Here is a 19,327-nt window from a genome sequence, read left to right on the forward strand (position 1 = left end):
AGGAGCCAATAAGAAAAATATATTTCAAGAAAAAAGTGGACAAATATCTTGAATAAGTAGCTTTTCCTGTAAGAGTCATAGCTGAAATAGTAGCCATCAACAGTAGATTAGCTAAATTAATTGTGGTATATTCATATAAGAAAATGAGCACAGCAACAACATAAATTGTCTAGAGTTATACAGAGAATTTGGAAAAATTTCTCATGCAATATTGAACAAAAGTAGCCAAAGACCAAAGAATATGCATTGAGTGGTACCATTAACATACAGTTCAATACATAGAAAAAACAAACAGACTGCTATAAGTCAGGACTATACTTGGTGAAGAAAAAGGCAGTAGAGATTGAGAAGTAGCTCCAGCGTTGGAATTCTGGGGCGCCGGCTGTGGCATCATTTCTCCACGTAGATGGTGGTCACATGGGGGCTCAAATTGTGAGAACTCATTGTGCTCTACATTTCTGTTTATGCATTTCTTTTTCTGTGTTATCATCGAAAAACAATTTACAAAAAGAGTAATAAAAAACATAACTCTCTTAGTCTATTTTCTTTTCCTCAGAGGCCAAGAGTTATTGGAAAAATGATTCTTTCTCTGCTTCTGTATTTAGACACAATGCAGAAACGAATACAGTAGTCAAAACTACAGAGTTTGCTCTTTTAGTTGGCACACACATACACACACAGAATAAACTTTAGATCTGGATTGAAGACTCTTACTGAGGGTTAAGAGATCAACATAATAATGAGAGAATAATCCCACTAAGGCAAATCATTTTTAAATTCCAGAAATTTGGCCATGAAGAGGAAATCCTAAAAAGCATAGTGGAAGACTGGGTATGAACAGCACAGTTACAAATATGTATAATCAAAGTGAAATAAGAATTTTTAACAGTAAAACTGGAATATGGAAGAAAATGGATGAATGTCTGTAAAATATAAGGAGAAATTATTTCTAACTTATAGATATATGATTATTTTATTATAATAGCTAAAAATCATGTGATCATATCAATAAATGCAGAAAAAGCATTTGACAAAATTCAACATCCATTTGTAACAAAAATCTCTCAACAAACTGGGTATAGAGGGATATACTTCAAAATAATAAAGGACGCATGTAATAAACCCACGAAATACTCAATGGTGAAAAGCTGAAAGCCTTTCTGTTAATATCAGGAACAAGACAAGGATGCCCACTTTTGCCACTTTAATTCAACATACTACTGGAAGTTCTAGCCAGAGAAATTAGTCAAATAAAAGAAATAAAGACATCCAAATGGAAATGAAAAGTAAAACTGTCTCTATATGCAGATGACATGATATTGGATACATAAAACTCTAAAGACTCCACAAACTGTTAGAACTAATAAATTCAGTAAAGTTGCAGAACACAAAATCAATATACAAAAATCAGTTGTGTTTCTATATGCTAACAATGATGTATCACAAAGAAAAATTAAGAAAACAATTCCATTTACAATTGCATCAAAATTATTAGGGAATAAATTTAACCAAGGAAGTGAAAGATCTGTGTACTGAAAACTATAAGACATTGATGAAAGAAATTGAAGAAGACACAAATAAATGGAAAGATATTCTGTGATCATGGATTAAAAGAATTAGTATTGTTAAAATGTCAGTACTACACAAAGCATTCTAGAGATTCAAGCAATCTTTATGAAAATTCCAATGACATTTTTCACAGAAACAGAACAATCATAAAATTTGTATGGAACCATGAAAGACCCCGAATAGCCAAAGCAATCTTGAGAAAGAAGAACAGAGCTTGAGGTATCATTTTTCCTGATTTCACACCATATTACAAAGCTATAGTAATCAAACAGCATATAACAGTATTGGCATAAAAACGCATAGATCAATGAAACAGAATAGAGAGCCCAGAAATAAACCCATGCATATATGGTCAATTAATTTACAACAAAGGAGCTAAGAATATACAATGAGGAAAGGACAGTTTCTTCAAAAAATGGTGCTGCAAAAACTGGACAAGCACTTGCAAAAGAATGAAACCAGATGACTATCTTACACCATACACAAAAATTAACTCAAAATAGATTAAAAACTTGAATGTCAGACCTGAAACCACAAACCTCCTAGAAGAAAACATAGGTCAGAAGCTTTTTGACATCAGTCTTGTCAATAATTTTTAGATTTGACACCAAAAGTGAAGGCAACAAAAGCAAAAATAAGCAAGTGGGACTCCATCGAACCAAAAAGCTTCTGCACAGAAAAGAAAACCAACAACAAAATGAAAAGGAAACCTACTTCATGGGAGAAAATATTTGCCAATCATACATCTGTTAAGGAGTTAATAGAGAGCTTACACAACTCAATAGAAAAAAAAACAAATAATCTGATTAAAAAATGGGCAGAGGATCTGAAGAGGTATTTTTCTGAAGAAGACGTACAGATGGCCAACAGGTACATGAAAAGATACTCAACATCACTAAGCTACAGGAAAATAGAAACCAAAACCACAATGAAATTATCATCTCACACCTGTTAGAATGGCTGTTATCAAATAAAGGCAAGAAACAACAAGTGTTGTCCAAGATGTGGAGAATAGGGAACACTTGTGCACTGTTAGTGGGAATGTAAATTGGTGTTGCCAATGTGAAAAACAGTATGGAAGTTCCTCAAAAAATTAAAAGTAGAACTACCATATGATTCAGCAATTCCACTTCTGGGTATTTATTTGAAGGAAATGAAAACCCTACTAGAAAAGATACCTGCAAACCCATGTTCATTGCAGCATTATTTACAATAGCCAAGACATGGAAACAATCTAAGTGTCCATCGACAGATAAATGGATAAAGAAAATGGGATATATATACACAATGGAATATTATCTGACCAAAGAAAAAAGGGAAATCCTACCATTTGTGACAACACAGATGGACCTTAAGAACATTATGCTATGTGAAATAAATTAGGCAGAGAAAGACAAATATTGTATGATCACACTTCTATGTGGAATCTAAAATAACAAACAAACAAAAAAACTCATATTTATAGAGAATGGATTGGTGTTTGCCAGAAGTGGAGGCTCAAGGGTGGTTGAAATGGGTGAAGAACGTCAAAAGGTACAAACTTCCAGTTATAAAAAAAATAAGTCTTGGAGATGTAACGTATAGCATGGTGACTATAGTTATAGTACTGTATTGTACATTTGAAGGTTTCTAAGGGAGTGGATCTTAAAATTCTCGTCACATACACACACAAAATTGTAACTATGTGTGACGATAGATGTTAACCAGTCTTATTGTGGTGATCATTTCCTTAATATATACATATATCAAATCATTATGTTGTACATGTGAAACTAATATAAAGTTATATGTCAATAATAGAAAAAAAGATACAATGGAATAACATCCCAGCTCAGTTCTCTAGATGACTGGTGTAGAAACAAAGGGTCAGAATGTGAGATTAGAGCTGATTAGTGTTATACACTGTGTTAGGTGGAATCATAAGCATTCATTTTAACTTCTTCATCTCATGCCTCTCTTCATATTATTAATGAACTTTAAAGCTCTATTAACCCAACAGACTTAAAGCTTTAGGTGCATTTACAAAAGTATATACCTTCGTACATGTTGCGCAGAAGTATGAGGCTTACCGCCTCAATTCACTGAGCTGCACACTGGTTCCTCTGACCAGGGATACAAATAAGAACAGTTTGCATTTGATTTTATGACTTATCTTGTTACAGACATAAGATGATGAGGCTGAAAGAGATGCTACATGAATGGAAAAAGAAAGTCAGAGATTTGCCTAATACTCCTGCAGACTGAAGTAAAATAAAATAATAAACAAATCTCATACCACTCCTGGTCCAGTCCAGAACAAATGACTAAAGTGTTACATTACAGAAATCCTATCAATGTTCATGGGAATTACATGCACCAACAATCAGAAAAGAGTCCTCTTAGCCCACCACGCTGGCCCCAAAAGAATAGAGATCAGATGTGAAAAATCACAAAAAATTTGATTTACTTTCTTATTTGCTTTCCAGGAATTTTCTGATTCCGAAACTAGAAAGCAAATGCTAAAGGTTTTTTCTTTAGATAGTTGGATATTTCCTAAGCATAATCTTCTTCTATTCTCCAGAGTACTCAAAACAAAGAAATTAAAAATGAAATGGATATTAGCTACATTGGTGACTTAATCTTAAATTTATATTACAGCCTGCAAAATATATCTAAAGCTTAAATATACTATCTTCATGGTTAAATATGAGGTCAGATACCATTCCATTCAAGCACCTACCTTAGCGAGATTTGGCCCTTTTCCTAGAGGGATAGAAAAACTAAGTCAGCATATTCAATATGAGAGTTGTTAAGCAAGAAAAAATTGAGTATCAAACTTCAGTGTTCTTAAACTTTCTTAGATCTTTAATGATTTGAGGTTTTGTGGTACCTTCAGTCATTTCTGAATCTTAATCACTGTCATAAATTATTGTCATAAGGTAGCAGGTACAGAAGATTAAACAGATTTTTCACTGATCCCAAACCATAATGTGAAAGATGATTTCTTGAATAAAATACCAGTAGGTACTTCATTGGCATTTACTTTTTTCTCCTAAAGGTAGATTACACAAAAATTGCAAACTGCTAAAGATTCTGCTAAATTAAGGCCTTTCTGCTGTAATAACAAACAAAATATTCCTAGATGAAGTCCCATAGAACTATGGAACTTCTACAGAGTAATCTTCTGACCGTATTAAAACCAGACCAAGAGTTCACAAGCAGTTCCCTCTTTTGGAATTCAAAAGCAGAGATGTAGTTGTTAGAAAGAGGAGTGGGCTTCAGATTCTGAAAGGAAGTGGAGGTATTTGCTCAAACCACTGTGATCTATGCTTACTGAGTCAAGGTGTCTCCATGAAGTATTTTAATACTGTAATAAATTGATCTGCAGATTGAGAAACCACACATTTTCACAATTATACCCAATAAAATGAGAGCTTATACTTCAAATGTCATACAGTTTTTCTTTGCACCCTACTTCCCCAATATAGGCTGCAAAAATCTTATCTGAAAGGCTGATTTCTACTCTCTGAGCTGAGTGTGAGAGAATAAGTAGTTTTTAAAATCAGCAGAAGTCTAGCATTATCTTACACCATATACCAAAATTAACTCAAAACACTTAAAGACTTGAATGTAAGACCTGAAGCCATAAAACTCCTAGGAGAAAAAGTAGGCAGTATGCTCTTTGACATCAGTCTTAGCTTTTTGAATAGCATATCTTGTCAGGCAAGGGAAACAAATGAAAAAATAAACAAATGGGACTACATAAAGCTAAAAAGCTTCTGTATGGCAAAGGAAATCATCAACAAAATGAAAAGACAACACACCAAGTGGGAGAAAATATGTGCAAATCATATATCCAACAGGTGTTAATTTCCAAAATATGTAAAGAACTCATAAAATTCAACAACAAAAAAATGAACAACCCAATAAAATAATAGGCAAAGGATATGAACAGACATTTTTCCAACAGGCACATGAAAAGATGTTCAACATCACTAATTATGTGGGAAATGCATATCAAAACTACAATGAGATATAACCTCACACCCATCAAAATGGCTATTATCAAAAGGACAAGAAATAACAAGTTTTGGAAAGTATATGGTTAAAAGGGAACCCTCATACCTTGCTGGTGGAAATGTAAACTGGTGCAGCCACTATGAAAACAGTATGGAGATTCTCAAAAAATTAAAAATAGAAATACCATATGATCTGACTTTTCCAGTTCTGGGTTTTATCCAAAGAATTTGAAAACACTAATTGAAAAATATATATGCACCCCTATGTTTATTGTAGCATTATTCACAATAACCAAGACTTGAAAGCAACCCAAGCGCCCATCAAGGGATGAATGGATCAAGTAGATGCAGTATATATGTATACAATGGAATACTGCTGAACCATAAAAAAAGACAAAGTCATGGCCTTTTGTGACCTGGATGGACCTTGAGGGTATTATGCTAAGTGAAATAAGTCAGAGAAAGACAAATACCCTATGATTTTACTCATATGTAGAAGATAAACAAACAAAAGAACACATAGATAAGGAGAACAGATTGCTAGTTATCAGAGGAGAAGGGGAGGCTAAAAGAGGTAAAGGAGCACACATGTATGGTGATGGAAAAAAACTGCACTACATATTCAGAAGCTAAAATATGATGATGTATACCTGAAATTTACACAATGGTATAAACCAATGTGACCTCAATAAAGTAATAAATTAAAAAAAATATTAGCAGAAGTAGTGCAAAAAACAAAAATAAATAGAAAAAGGAGATGGGTTATGAAAAGTAAAGTAAGCTTTAGGGAAAACAGTGACCATTTGAACCAGGCTCATTCTTGGGCCCAAATAACCTACTCCTACACTCTGTCAGACACAGACCAGCCATTCAAGAGCATGATCGGCAAGGAGTCTGCTTTTCAAAAGTCTGTCTCACTGGTGATGTGGTTCCACTTATCACCTTTGAAGACCCAACAAATCCAGTGCCAAAAAGAGCTTCCCTGTGCTCTCTCCCCCCACGGCAGAGCCTGCAGCCTTCTAAGTCAGCTTCCAAGAGGCTCCCTGAGAATCCCAGTTCCATCCATTCTCCCCATTCCTTTTATCACCTCCTTGATCTATCAGAGGGTCAGAGCCACAGGAGCCAAAGCTTGAGCCCTGAAGAACTGTTCTGTCTTTACTAGCCCTCAGGACCCAGTCAGAAACAGAAGCTACCTCTCATTTTAATATGAGGAAACTGTAGTCTAGAAAGATATATTGCTTACCCAAGGTCACACTGCCAATGCAGGCTCATGTTGGGAGATGAAATTACCATTTGGCCCCAACTATCTGTTTTTCTTTGTCCACTCTACTCCTGTTACCAGCCAATGTGGGGCCTTCTGCTCGCCTCAAGACATGCCAATAGTCAAGAGGCCAGGTGGTAGGAGAAAAGGACTTTTTAAATTACAGCTTACTAGCAAGAGGGAAGATGGCCAGCTAATGTCTGACCAAACCATCTTAAGGGGCACAAAATCTTACAGTAGTTATATAGACCGGTGGTTTATAGGGGAGGGGGTTAGAAATGTCTACCTTCTGATGTTACAGACTGGGAGTCACCACACCAGATCTTTCAGTTTTCATTGATGATGGCTATTAGCATAGATTCTCTGTTCAGGGGTCATCATAATCTTAAGGAACTCAAAAGAACAAAGTTATCACCTTATCACAACTGGGAGGTACATGCACAAGCAGAGGTCATAAAATCTACAGAGCAGTTAGATCTCCTGGAGGGTGCAGATCCAGCTGGGTTAGTTTGTCAGAGGTCATTCAAAGTTACAGTAGGGTTTCTTTTCTACAATGGCTTCCCTCATGTCAACCTTGTCTTGAGCCAGTATCACTCCCTTCCCTCAACCAAACCAGAGAGCTGGAAGAGAGGCTGACTCATGCATCTTTGTGTTTTGCTAGTTTATTTGTTTAAAATTTTTGGTTACTATTTTGTGACCCCAGATTCAGAATTGCCAAGGAGGAAAGGCAACAATCTGCAACATGATACAATTTTATAGAAGCCACTTCTCCTGTAAGATGGTCCAGCCACCACTCTCTGTTTCTCCACATTTCCCAATCATTTTGGCAGAGCGTCATCTCTCTAGCTTTTATAGTTGCATATGGTGTAAGATCTCACTGTGTAAACTGACAGCAGAACCACTAGACGTTATCTCCATAGAAAGGGACTGGTGGGATCCCCTTGTGTTAGAAAAACAGAAAGAATTTGTATTGCAAATAACAAAGTTTCCACAGGTGGAAAAAAAATGACTCCAATGTCCTTATTCTAAGAAAGGGTCCCTAATCTTTTGGTGCATAGACCCTTTGTACAGTCAGGTAAAATCTATGATGCCTTCTCACAATAATGTTTTTAAAAGCATAAAATAAAACCCTTAAGAATACAAAGGAAACTCATTTTATTTAAATACCAATATCAAAATGTTAAAAATTAGTGATATAGTGATATATTCTTTATTAATGTATGAAATAACAAGATCTTGTTTTTTAAAAAAATTTGCTCTGTGAAAGACATTCTCCAGAGAATAAGACAAATCACAGACTGGGAGAAAATATTTGCAAATACATTTCTGGATAAGGACTGTTATTTAAAATTTACAAAGAACACTTAAAACTCAACAATAAGAAAACAAACAAACCTATTAAAAAATGGGCAAAAGATCTGAACAGACATCTCACCAAAGAAGATAATACAGGTATCAAATAGGCACGTGAAAGGATGCTCAACATTATACATCATTAAGGAAACGCAAATTAAAACAACAATGAGATACTAATACACACCTATTAAGATGTCCCAAATCCAGAACACTGACAACACCAAACACTGATGAAGATGTGGAATAACACAAACCGGCTTTCATTGCTTGTGGGAATGCAAAATGGAACAAGCATTTTGGAAAACAGTTTGGCAGTTTCTTACAAAACTAAATGTACTCTTACCATACAACTCAGCAATTATACTCCTTGGTATTTACACCAAGGAGCTGAAAACTTATGTTCACAGAAAAACCTGCACATGAATGTTTATAGGAGATTTATTCATAATTGCCAAAACTTAGATGCAATCAAGATGTCCTTCCAAAGGTGAATGGATAAACAAACTGAGGTGCATCCAGACGATGAGATATTCTTCAGAACTAAAAATAAATAAGCTATCAAACCATGAAAAGACATGGAGAAAACTTAAATGCATATTACTAAGTAAAATAAGCCAATCTGAAAAGGTGACATATTCTATGATCTCAACTATGTGACAGTCTCATAAAAGCAAAACTGTGGAGTTGTTAAAAACTTCAGCGGTTGCCATGGGCCAGAGGGGAGGGAGGAAGGAACAGGCAGAGCATAGATGATTTTTAGATGATCATTATAGATGGATATACATCATCATCCATTTGTTCCAAGCCATAGAATGTACAACACCAAGAGCGAACTCTAATGTACACTATGGACTTTGGATGATAAAGATATGCCCGTGAAGCTTCATTGATTGTAACAAATGTACCACTTCTGTGAGAGATGTTGAGAGTGGGGGAGGCTGTGCATATGTAGAGGCAGGGGGTATATGGGAATTTTCTGTACTTTTCTCTCAATTTTGCTGTGATCCTAAAATTGTCTAAAAAATAAAGTCCACTAAAAAAATAAGAAAAAATACCTTTTCTCCATTTATTTCATTAAAATATTCTATATGGTAAGCACTAGTGCAATTTAAGAAAACAACTTTTAAAATAGAGTGAAAAATAAATAAATGTACATCTAGATCTAACATACTGAAACTTAGAAAACCAAAAGCAAATCAAAGATTTCTAAATGAGTTTAAGGGGAAAAAAAAGATTCCTTTCAAAAAGGGAGAGTTAGAGTTGTAGTTTTTTTCTTAATAGTAAGGAAGGAATCTGTAAATGGAATCTTCAAAAGTCTTGTTTTTACTTATTTTCTCCTCAATGGGTTCCTTAATATCTTTTCAACTCAATGATGCTTTTATTAGTATTTTAAAATAACTTATTAAGTTTCTTCTGTGTTATAATTTGAATGATCCGGTTGGTTTGATTTCTATATATTTGTCGTGATACAACTTTTAAACCTAACAAAAATAACAAGTTTGAGTTTTAATTACATGCACCATGGAATCCAATATCTCAAAATAGGAAATTGTAGGTAATAAATAAACTTATTTACTCAGCCAGAAACAGGATCACGTTGTTCTGTTGACTCAATCATTCTTTTAGTTCTATCATACCATGTTATGACAGGTAACTGACATGATCCAAAATTAGATCAGTTATAATTTCTGAGCACTTTTTTGTTTGAGGTCTATTCAAAGCATATATATTTTACACATTTTCAATAGAATATATGAATCAGATTCATTTTCAGGTAATAACCATGTTCTGCAAAACTAATGCATTTATTCATTGCTTGAAATCTTTTTTATGGCAATATAGTAACAAATTTGTCATCTGTAAAAGTTACTTAGGTTAAATGGTCTTAACATGTTACTTTTTGGGAGAGAAAAAAATCTCATATTCTGTATCCTCCCTGTGGTATATGGAGTAAATTCTATGCTTTACATCTTTCAGATTATGCTTTTTTATTTTTAGAACCCACTTCAAAATTCCAAGAGCTCCCTTTTTCTCTCAGAAAAAGGTAATTGAGGCAAATCGAAAACTTCGAGGATTAGAATCTTATATATGCTATGAATTTACAAAAGTCTCTTTGGATGGTTGAAGACCAGACAATTTTACTAATTGTTCTCAGCCATATTTCCCCTGGGCATAGAGTGTATAGAATGCCATACAGAGAACATATTAAAGGAGGAGTTAGTGTAACTGGTGTGGGAGATCAAAATTTGGCCACCCTGAAATATATCTCTTTACTTTGTTTTCTCTGAAGGACATTTGACCTCCCCCACTAACTGCCTAAAGAATTTGATATAGTGGCTCATTCCTGGAACAGATCTTCTATCATGATGGCTATAAAGTTAATGTAAAATAGATGTTACAGTGGGAGGGACACCAAGCCCCTTTTATCAAAAAACTCTATCTCTCCCTGACCACATTACCTATAGATGACCCTGAAAAGAATTGTCCTCCTGCCCTCTGAAGTCCCAGGCCACTACCCACCCCCAACACGCTCCTCGCCTTTAGCTGCAATACTTAAGCAAGCAGCTTAGACAGAGGGGCGAGTTGCTCATTTCTGAGTTTCTCCCATGTATACATGTTATTAAACTTGGTATTATTTTCTCCTGCTAACCTGTCTTGTCGATTATTTGGCCAGCCAGAAGAACCTTAAGGGAAAGGGCAGAGGGAGATTCTCCCTCTTCCCCCGACACTGGCAAAAGAGAAGTAGGAAGTTCAGAAAGTTGTAAAATAATAATTTCTGAATGTTATTTAATATTATCATGTTAAAAATATACCAAAACTTGTTAATCCCAAAATGTGTTCAACTTGTGTTGTCACAAATATGCCTCAAGTTTCTGATTCTTTAGGCTGAGTAATTATAATTGACAAATGCATACAAGGCAGGGAGGATCAGGACAATAGTCCAGTCATCTCTCCCTTCTATCATGTCTTATTGCTCAGAGAGCACTTTGATCACCTACATTCCTCTGCAGGTCATGCTGTGCTAAGGCTGGTTTAGCTGAGGGGGCTACAACATGGTCCAGAGCACTCAGCTGCAAATTATTGCCCTGAGTTCTCTACCATCTGCCTCTTAAGCCAACTCAGAATATCTGCTGTGCCTACTCCCCACGTAAGCAACACATCTGAAGAGTTGTCCTATGCCAAACAGATAGATTTGTGTTCAGGACTGTACCACTGTGGGAGGATATTGTCTAGCTTGCTGGCAGTAATAAACTGCAAAATCCTCAGCCTCTAGCCTGTTGATTTAAGCATGAAATCTGTCCCTGAACCACTGCCACTGAATCTGTCTGAGACTACAGAGAGCCGGTTGGAAACCAAAGAGAGTAGTTGCTGTAGAGGCTGGCCTGGTTTCTGTAGGTCCCCAAACAGATAAGTTTTCCTATCACTGTATAGGAGGCTCTGACTGGATCTGCAAGAGATGGAGGCCAGCTCACCAGGGATGACAGACAGGGAGAGTGGAGTCTGGGTCATCACAATATCTCCGGGGGATCCTAGAATAATGAGAGAAAAGTGCAAGAATATGTACAAACATTATGAGTCATATTTCTGATTTTAGTTTTGTGTATTTGAGGTTAAACGATTTTTTGTGTGATTTAATTCATACTCTAAATTTATCCAATTTCTAAAGATAACCCAAGAAGTGTAAGGCAAAAACTGGCCTCTTTCTTTTTCAAGCTCTCACCAAAGTGCTGTTCCTTGTTCCTTTTAGTTTCTTCTTAATTTTCACAGGAATAAATATTTAATTCCCCTTGTTAGAGGGCAAGATGTATGCATCTAATGCATGGACAGAATACAGATGAAAAGCAGTTGAGCCCCCAGAGCCCACCCTCCCCAACCCATGCTACTCTCTCATCTCCCCTCTGCCCTCACTTGGGATCCAAAGCATGAGCGGCTCCAGGAGCTGAGTAGAGAATCTGATTTTCAGAAGTTGAACAGATGTATCCTGATAAGTGAAGGGACAATTAGAGCTGGACTTTTATCTCAGACTGGCAAGGAAGGTCCTCCCTAGGGAACAGTATGCAAATCCCCTGGTGGGTGCAGCAGTGTGGAGAGACCCAGTGTGGGAGTGGGAACTCTCCTGTGTACAAAGTCATATAAATATCTGCTGTGTCTGGAGGGAAACCAAAAGAGACAAATTCCATACTGCCTGTAGTGGGAAGAAGGATCTAACCGTGAAAATCAGGATCTGTGGTGAGGACACAGTGCTTATAGACCCTGCAGATGTGGAATTAGGTGTCAGGGTCAATTTCTGGGAGATGAATGGTCATCCTACTTGGATTTCTCCCAGCTATTTTCCAGGAGAAAACAGCTCCCAGCCCCAATCCAGCTGATTAGCAGAGTATCTCCAAATAACAGAATGGACTAGAGATAGTTCTAGAATTTCTGCTGTTTCCAAGTTAACTGTTTAAGACAAAATGAGTTAACCTTACCCTGGGACCTGGTGAATTACACTCTATCAGGGCATGAAAGTCAAAATACCTTGCCAGGTAGAAAAGAATCTCTCACAGGTGGAGAGCTAACAGACCTGTTTAAGAGAACAGGAAGGAAGAAAGAATTTTATGCCTCAGGCAATAAATATGAAATTCATGATCACCAAGTTTTACAACTTGGTGTATATCTTATCGTACTTATCTCTCTCTCTCTCTCTCTGTATATATACATATATATATATACACACACACACAGACACTATATGGTAAATATGATATATATAACATATATATATATATACACACACCATATTAATCAAATACATTTCTTAGGGGAAGAACTTCCTGAGAGGATGGGATGAAATGAACAATATTTCATTTTATAATGTTTCAGTTTATGTTATTTTTTTCTTATTGGTGCTTAAAAATACTCTTCCTATACAAAGTCTTTCTTATCAAGTAGAATCAGTTCCTGTCAGATTTCCAGATTTTTGTTAGCTGTGTGTGAGAAGATATGTCTTTTACTTGGCTTGGATATTAGGCATCAACAGCCATGAGTGTACAGTTCAAAAGGAGATTCCGTAAGTGAGAATAGCAAGAACTGGACCCACTGTTTTAATGTCTTGGGGTAACTTATATCTACGACTGACATTTTCTTGTGCCTTTATTTAAAAATGGTTGCTATTAAGGTACTGGGACAGAGCTGATCATGGGCATCAGTCTACCATCCATACTTCATTAAAATAGGGGCACAACCTGATTATTCTTCATGTGTCAGCCAGATGTAGGTCGTGTTGAATAGTTTGTGAGTATTGTGTCAACTTCAAATCACTTCACAGAGAAATTCACTGTCCTGCAAGCAAAATCCCAAACAAATTGAGTTAATAAAGCTTGTAGTTCTACTAAATTTGGGGTAATTTAAACCGAAAGTCACACAAAATTGGCCAAAAAAAACACAAAAACCAAAAAACTAATAAATACAATTCTAAATAGGATTCTACAAAAATGTTTGATATAAATATCTTCTAGGAAATCCTCCAAGAATAAGATTTTGTAACAAGTCTGGAAGAGATATTGTGTAAAAATGGTACTGAAATTTAAACTCTGAACTCCACTGAGGGACTCTGGGTTGTTGATGACAAATTGTGGTGAAGCAATAGGAGTAGAATAGCCCATGCGCCATATTTTACTGGTTAACATTTTATGTACTCTTTCACGTGTATGTTTATTGAGATATAATTGACATATTATATTGATTATATATATATATAACGTATCTTTATGTTATAAAATATGTATAACATAATTATTTATACATTGCAAAGTGATCACCACAATAAATCTAGTACCATCCATCACCACACAGAGTTAACTTTTAGGATTTACTCTTGATAGCTTTCAAGTATGCACTACAGTATTACCGACTATAGTCACCATGCTGTACATTATATCCCCACGACTTATTTATTTTATAATTGAAAGTTTGTACCTCTTGACATCCTTCACTTGTTTCACCCAACCCTCAAACCCCTCCCTTCTGGCAGTCACCGTTCTATTCATTGTATCTGTGTGTTTTGTTTTGTTTTGTTTGTTCATTTGTTTTGTCTTTTAGATTCTACATATAAGTGAAATCATACAATGTTTGTTTTTCTCTGTGTGACTTATTTTACTTAGCACAATGCCCTCAAGGTCCACTATGTTGTCACAAATGTCAAGATTTTATATTTTTTTATGGCTGAATAGTAATCCATTGTGTATATATACCACATCTTCTTTGTTCATTAATCCATTGATAAATACTTAGGTTGTTTCCATATGTTGACTATCATAAATAATGCTGTGATGAACATAAGGGTGTATATATCTTTTCCACTTAGTGTTTTTGTTTTCTTTGGATAAATACCCAGAAGTGGAATTGCAGATTCATATGGTAGTTCTATTTTTTACTTTTATGGGGAAATGCCATACTGTTTTCCACAGTAGTTGCTCCAATTTACATTCCCACCAACAGTCACGAGGGTCCTGTTTTCTCCACATCCTTGCCAACTCTTTTTATTTCTTGTCTTTTTGATAACAGCCATTCTAACAGGTGCGAGGTAATATCTCATTGTCATTTTGATTTGCATTTCCTTGGTGATTAATGATGTTGAGCATCTTTTCATGTGCTTGTTGAACATCTGTATGTGTTCTTTGGAAAACTTTCTATTCAGTTCCTCTGCCTGTTTTTTAATTGGATTATTTGTGTTTTTGCTACTGAGTTGTGTGTTCTTTGTGTACTTTGGATGTTAACTCCTTATCAGATACATGATTTCAAATATTTTCTCCCATTCAGTAGAATGCCTTTTCATTTGTGTGTTTTTTAAAAAATTGATCTTTTCTTATAGTGCTAATCAAAGCACTCTTGAATCTTAATCTTGAAAATTCAAGCCCTCCTAATTAATCCTGCTAGTGAATGAACTCAGAAAGAGAAGCAGCTGAAATTTAAAAAAATAAAAACAAAAACAAAAAGTAAACAAACAAGATAATATTATACATCTTAAAGTGTGTTTAAACAACTATTCTTTAACAGTATTAAATTAAGAATCATATTCCCCATTATCCTACATGAAAATTTGGATTGTGGAGAAATGACTAAAAGTGATTAATCTTTCATGTTTATTTTAGTATATATCAATTTTTGAAAGTGTTCTTTATACAAGGTATTCTTTACAATGCTTGAATTTCAGAAGGTATTACCACTTCCTATGAAAATTAACATTAAAACCTTAAAAGTCTTATACTTTGCTTGGTTGCTTATCTCATAATTTCTTGCCCTAAACTATCCAGAAAATGTAAAATCTTATCAAGATTCTTTCTTGACCAGAAAAAGCGTTTGACATTTTTCTATATTACCTGTAGACTGAAGGTACAGTTTTATCAATTCTAAACAGGAATTTTTGTCTCCTGCATGTTTACAAACTATGCTGTGGCCTGGACAACAAAACTGACCAAATTTAAAGCTGGTCACTGCACCTTGGACACAAATAATAAAAGTTTTTAAGGGCTGTAAGAATAGCCTCCATTACATCCAGGTGAGAAGAAGGCCTCTATGAGTGTCTAAAATTGACCATAGTCAACTGAATAAGGAAGGACTTATGCTGGCAGGTTTTGTTGTAGTTTTGTCTCTGTGCCAGAGGCTGCTAGTTTGGGGTCCATAAAACCGGAAGCCAGTGTGTGATCTGTATAACTTGGGAAGACTGTCTTGTTGGTTGAATAGTATGAGTCCATTATCTGGGGGTCAATGATTGTGGAGTGGAGACTGTCTATGTTGATACATTCACTAGACTTTGATCTATAAACCTTATCAGCCAGAACAGCTCAAACTCACACTGCTTTGACCAAGATGAGAGACACACCGCAGCCTGTGTCTTGATTGGGCCCCAATGGAGGTCTTTCTGATTAAGGGTGTGTGAGTTTGATCTTGCATGAGAATTGAGATCAAGCTACCCAGCAGAGGGAGCTCTTCCAGCTTCAGGTCTGCAAAGTGGATTCCTGGGACATGTGATTGAAGCTGGTTGCCTTTTCCAAATAACCGTAAATTGTCACTCACTAGAGGATAAATTCATAGATAAATATTCTAGTTTAAGTTAGCCCAGGGAAGGACCTATGAATGGATTGCTCTTCTGAATTTATGTTACTTCTGACCCCTGTGGGAAACTGGTTGTTTATGAACTTGAATGATCTAGATCCTTCATAGCCCTGATCTCCATCTGCATAACTTGAATTACTTCCTGATTGTTGTAATTTATTTTTCCTTGGAATAAATAAATAAATAAATAAATAAATAAATAAATAAATAAATAAATTCCATAGAGGTACACACCTGAGCCCTGTGGAGAAGAGGGAGAAAATGTCTTATGCTGTCTGTGAAGATTTTTCTTCTGTCAATGCTAATCTTTCTGCTAGGCCCTAAATCACCACAGTCTAAGTGGAAAAATTGAGATAGAAGTTCTCCGTGTCTATACACCCATTTCATAATTTCTATCTTTTTATAAACTCCTACTCTGTGTAGGAATTTGCATCCCCAATCCCCAAATTTTCCCCCTTGAGGAAAGGAACCTTTGTCTTGAGAAGTTCTATTTAAATCCTATAGGATTTTATAACCACTACATTACACTACACATTGTCTTTTGTCCCATAAAACTCCCTTGAGTCCTCCAAGTGGAAGATATTCCATTAAAATAAAAATAAAAGAAAAGTGAGTAAAAATTCCATTTTCCATAGAAGAAGACATAATTAGCACCTGATTTTAAAACCAAGAGCGAGAATACAGAGTGGCTAATCCCAGAGAAGAAGCTTCAGTCATAACATTGTAACGTTTTGGACATACTTGACACTGTTCAAACTCTCCCCCAAATGAAAGGATTTATGCAGTGAATTGAAGATTTTCATTGAAGCACTTGAATTGTGCAATGGAGAAACAAGTGCCCATCATCTAGAGAGAATGGGAAAATATGCAATGGCAAGAGTTATGTAGAAGCATTTTGCCCAGGATATAGATACAGAGATTTACAAGAAGAGACCTACTAGAATTTATTGCCTCTAATGTCCATGAGCTCCAAAGACACCTTTCTTCTGGAAACTAGAACCTTGTCCATGAAAATAGAACACAGTCTTGCCCATTTAGTGTCCAAACAAATAGCAATACTCTGGATAAGGAATGGAATTAGAAATACAAACTGTACAATTTGGATATTAGATACAGAAGATGAACATATAAATCTGGGTTGTGGGAACACCTGAATGTCCATGAATTCCCCACCTCAATGGAGCCCTGGGCTCTTCTACAATTGGACTAGCTGCAGTAGCTGGAGAAAAGTGTTATGCTGAGAGGACAAGGAAAGAAGGAACTGAGATACAGATTCCAAGCTCATGACTTTGGAGTAGAGTCTTCAGACCTCATTTCTGTCGTTGAGAGGAAATTTCATCTGAGCTAACACAGGAAAAATTTCTGGAACCATTTTATCAGAAACAGTGCATTCACAGATGAAGCCATTACTTGTTCAGGTCAAAACAGGATGTGCACAGAGAATCTGAGCAACAAGATTTCTCTTACATATTCACTGTTAACTCTCTACATGGCTTTGGATTATGTATGATTCTTTCTGATCCTCTATTTCCTCCTGGTAAAATGTATGAATGTGAACATCGTGTTCTCCAGGTCTCTTAATATATGACATTTTATGAGGGAAATAAAAGAGAGTCTAGAGACCGTGCTTCTTCCATAGGATGTGAATGAAATATGATTCTACCTGTTGCAGTCTCCTTTTTAAAGTTCTAGAGGGAACAGAGAAAACAGCTGAAGATCTGTCTTGGTGTCTCTGGAGAAAACAGCTGTTCTCCAGGGGTGAAAGAGGGTGAATGCAGATGAGGCTGAGGAGGTTTCTGTTGGGGACTGAATCACCGGTTTCCCACTGGAGCCTTGCTGACAGTAGTAAACTGCAGCATCCTCAGCTTCCAGGCTGCTGATGGTGAGAGTAAACTCTGTCCCAGACCCACTGCCACTGAACCTGGCTGGGATGCTGGTGGCCCTGGTGGATGCCCTATAGATGAGGACCCTGGGAGCCTGCCCAGGTTTCTGCTGGTACCAGGCTAAGTAGCTACTAACACTCTGACTGGCCCTGCAGGTGAGGGTGGCTCTTTCTCCTAGATAGAAAAATAGGGAAGCTGGAGACTGTGTCATCATGATTTGTCTGGTGGTATCTGAAATTGGAAATAAAGCACAAAGTCACCTGTGTAATCTAGACCATACCCATCATCTTCCAATGAGAACCAGGATGGTTGATCTATATTGAGATTTAATTGTTGTGCTTGCTGAGTAAAGGTGCCAGATCACAGGACACAACAACATGGACAGAGATTTTTCTGACATCCTGTGTTCCTCTCACCTGGGAGCCAGAGTAACAGGAGGCAGAGAAGCTGAGCTGGGGCTTCCATGGTCCACTCTGTGTCCTAACTGAGGCAGATCTTCCCCAGAGCACTGAGCTAGGCATTGATATGTGTCCTGGACTGGGAGGAACATGCAAAGCACCTGGGATGGGGCCAGCTTGCCTTCCAGCTGCAGAGACCATTTGCTTCCTTTTCTCTACAGTTGAGCAACCCATCCCCAGGTGATCATGTCAGAAAACGCTGTGAGCTCAGCCCGAGGGAGGAATTTTTCTCCTGTAGTCACATAACTAAATCCCTTCTGACCCAGTCAGAGCAACAAAAAGAGAAAAGAATGAAAAAAGTGATGATAGCTTAATGGACTTACGGGACAACATCAAGCATACTAACATTCATATTAAAAGGGTCCCAGAAGGAGAAGAGAGAGAGAAAGGGCCAGAAAACTTATTTGAAGAAATAATGACTGAAAACTTCCCTGAACTGAGGAAGGAAACAGACATCTAGACCCAACAATCCCAGAAGTTCCAAATTCAGCAGATTTTTCAGCAGAAAATTTGCAGGGCAGAAAGCAGTAGTATGATATATTCAAAGTGTTGGAACTAAAAAACATCTAACCAAGAACACTCCTCTTGGCAAAATTATCACTCAGAATTGTGGGAGAGATAAAGAATTTTCCAGACAAGCAAAAACTAAGTGAGTTCAACACCACTAAATCAGGATTACAAGAAATGTTAAAGGGGCTTCTTTAA

General features: G+C 36.4%; 1 gene segment (V, D, J or C); it reads right to left on the minus strand.

Annotated features, from left to right (window-relative positions):
- Positions 1-17,961: 17,961 nt before the first annotated feature.
- LOC131412256 (immunoglobulin kappa variable 3-11-like) lies at positions 17,962-18,629 on the minus strand. The segment is given in 2 exon segments: positions 17,962-18,395; positions 18,581-18,629. Coding segments are annotated over 2 exon segments (483 nt in total).
- Between the last annotated feature and the right edge of the window lie 698 nt (positions 18,630-19,327).

This window comes from Diceros bicornis, chromosome 12, assembly GCF_020826845.1.
Source record: "Diceros bicornis minor isolate mBicDic1 chromosome 12, mDicBic1.mat.cur, whole genome shotgun sequence".
NCBI lineage: Eukaryota > Metazoa > Chordata > Mammalia > Perissodactyla > Rhinocerotidae > Diceros > Diceros bicornis.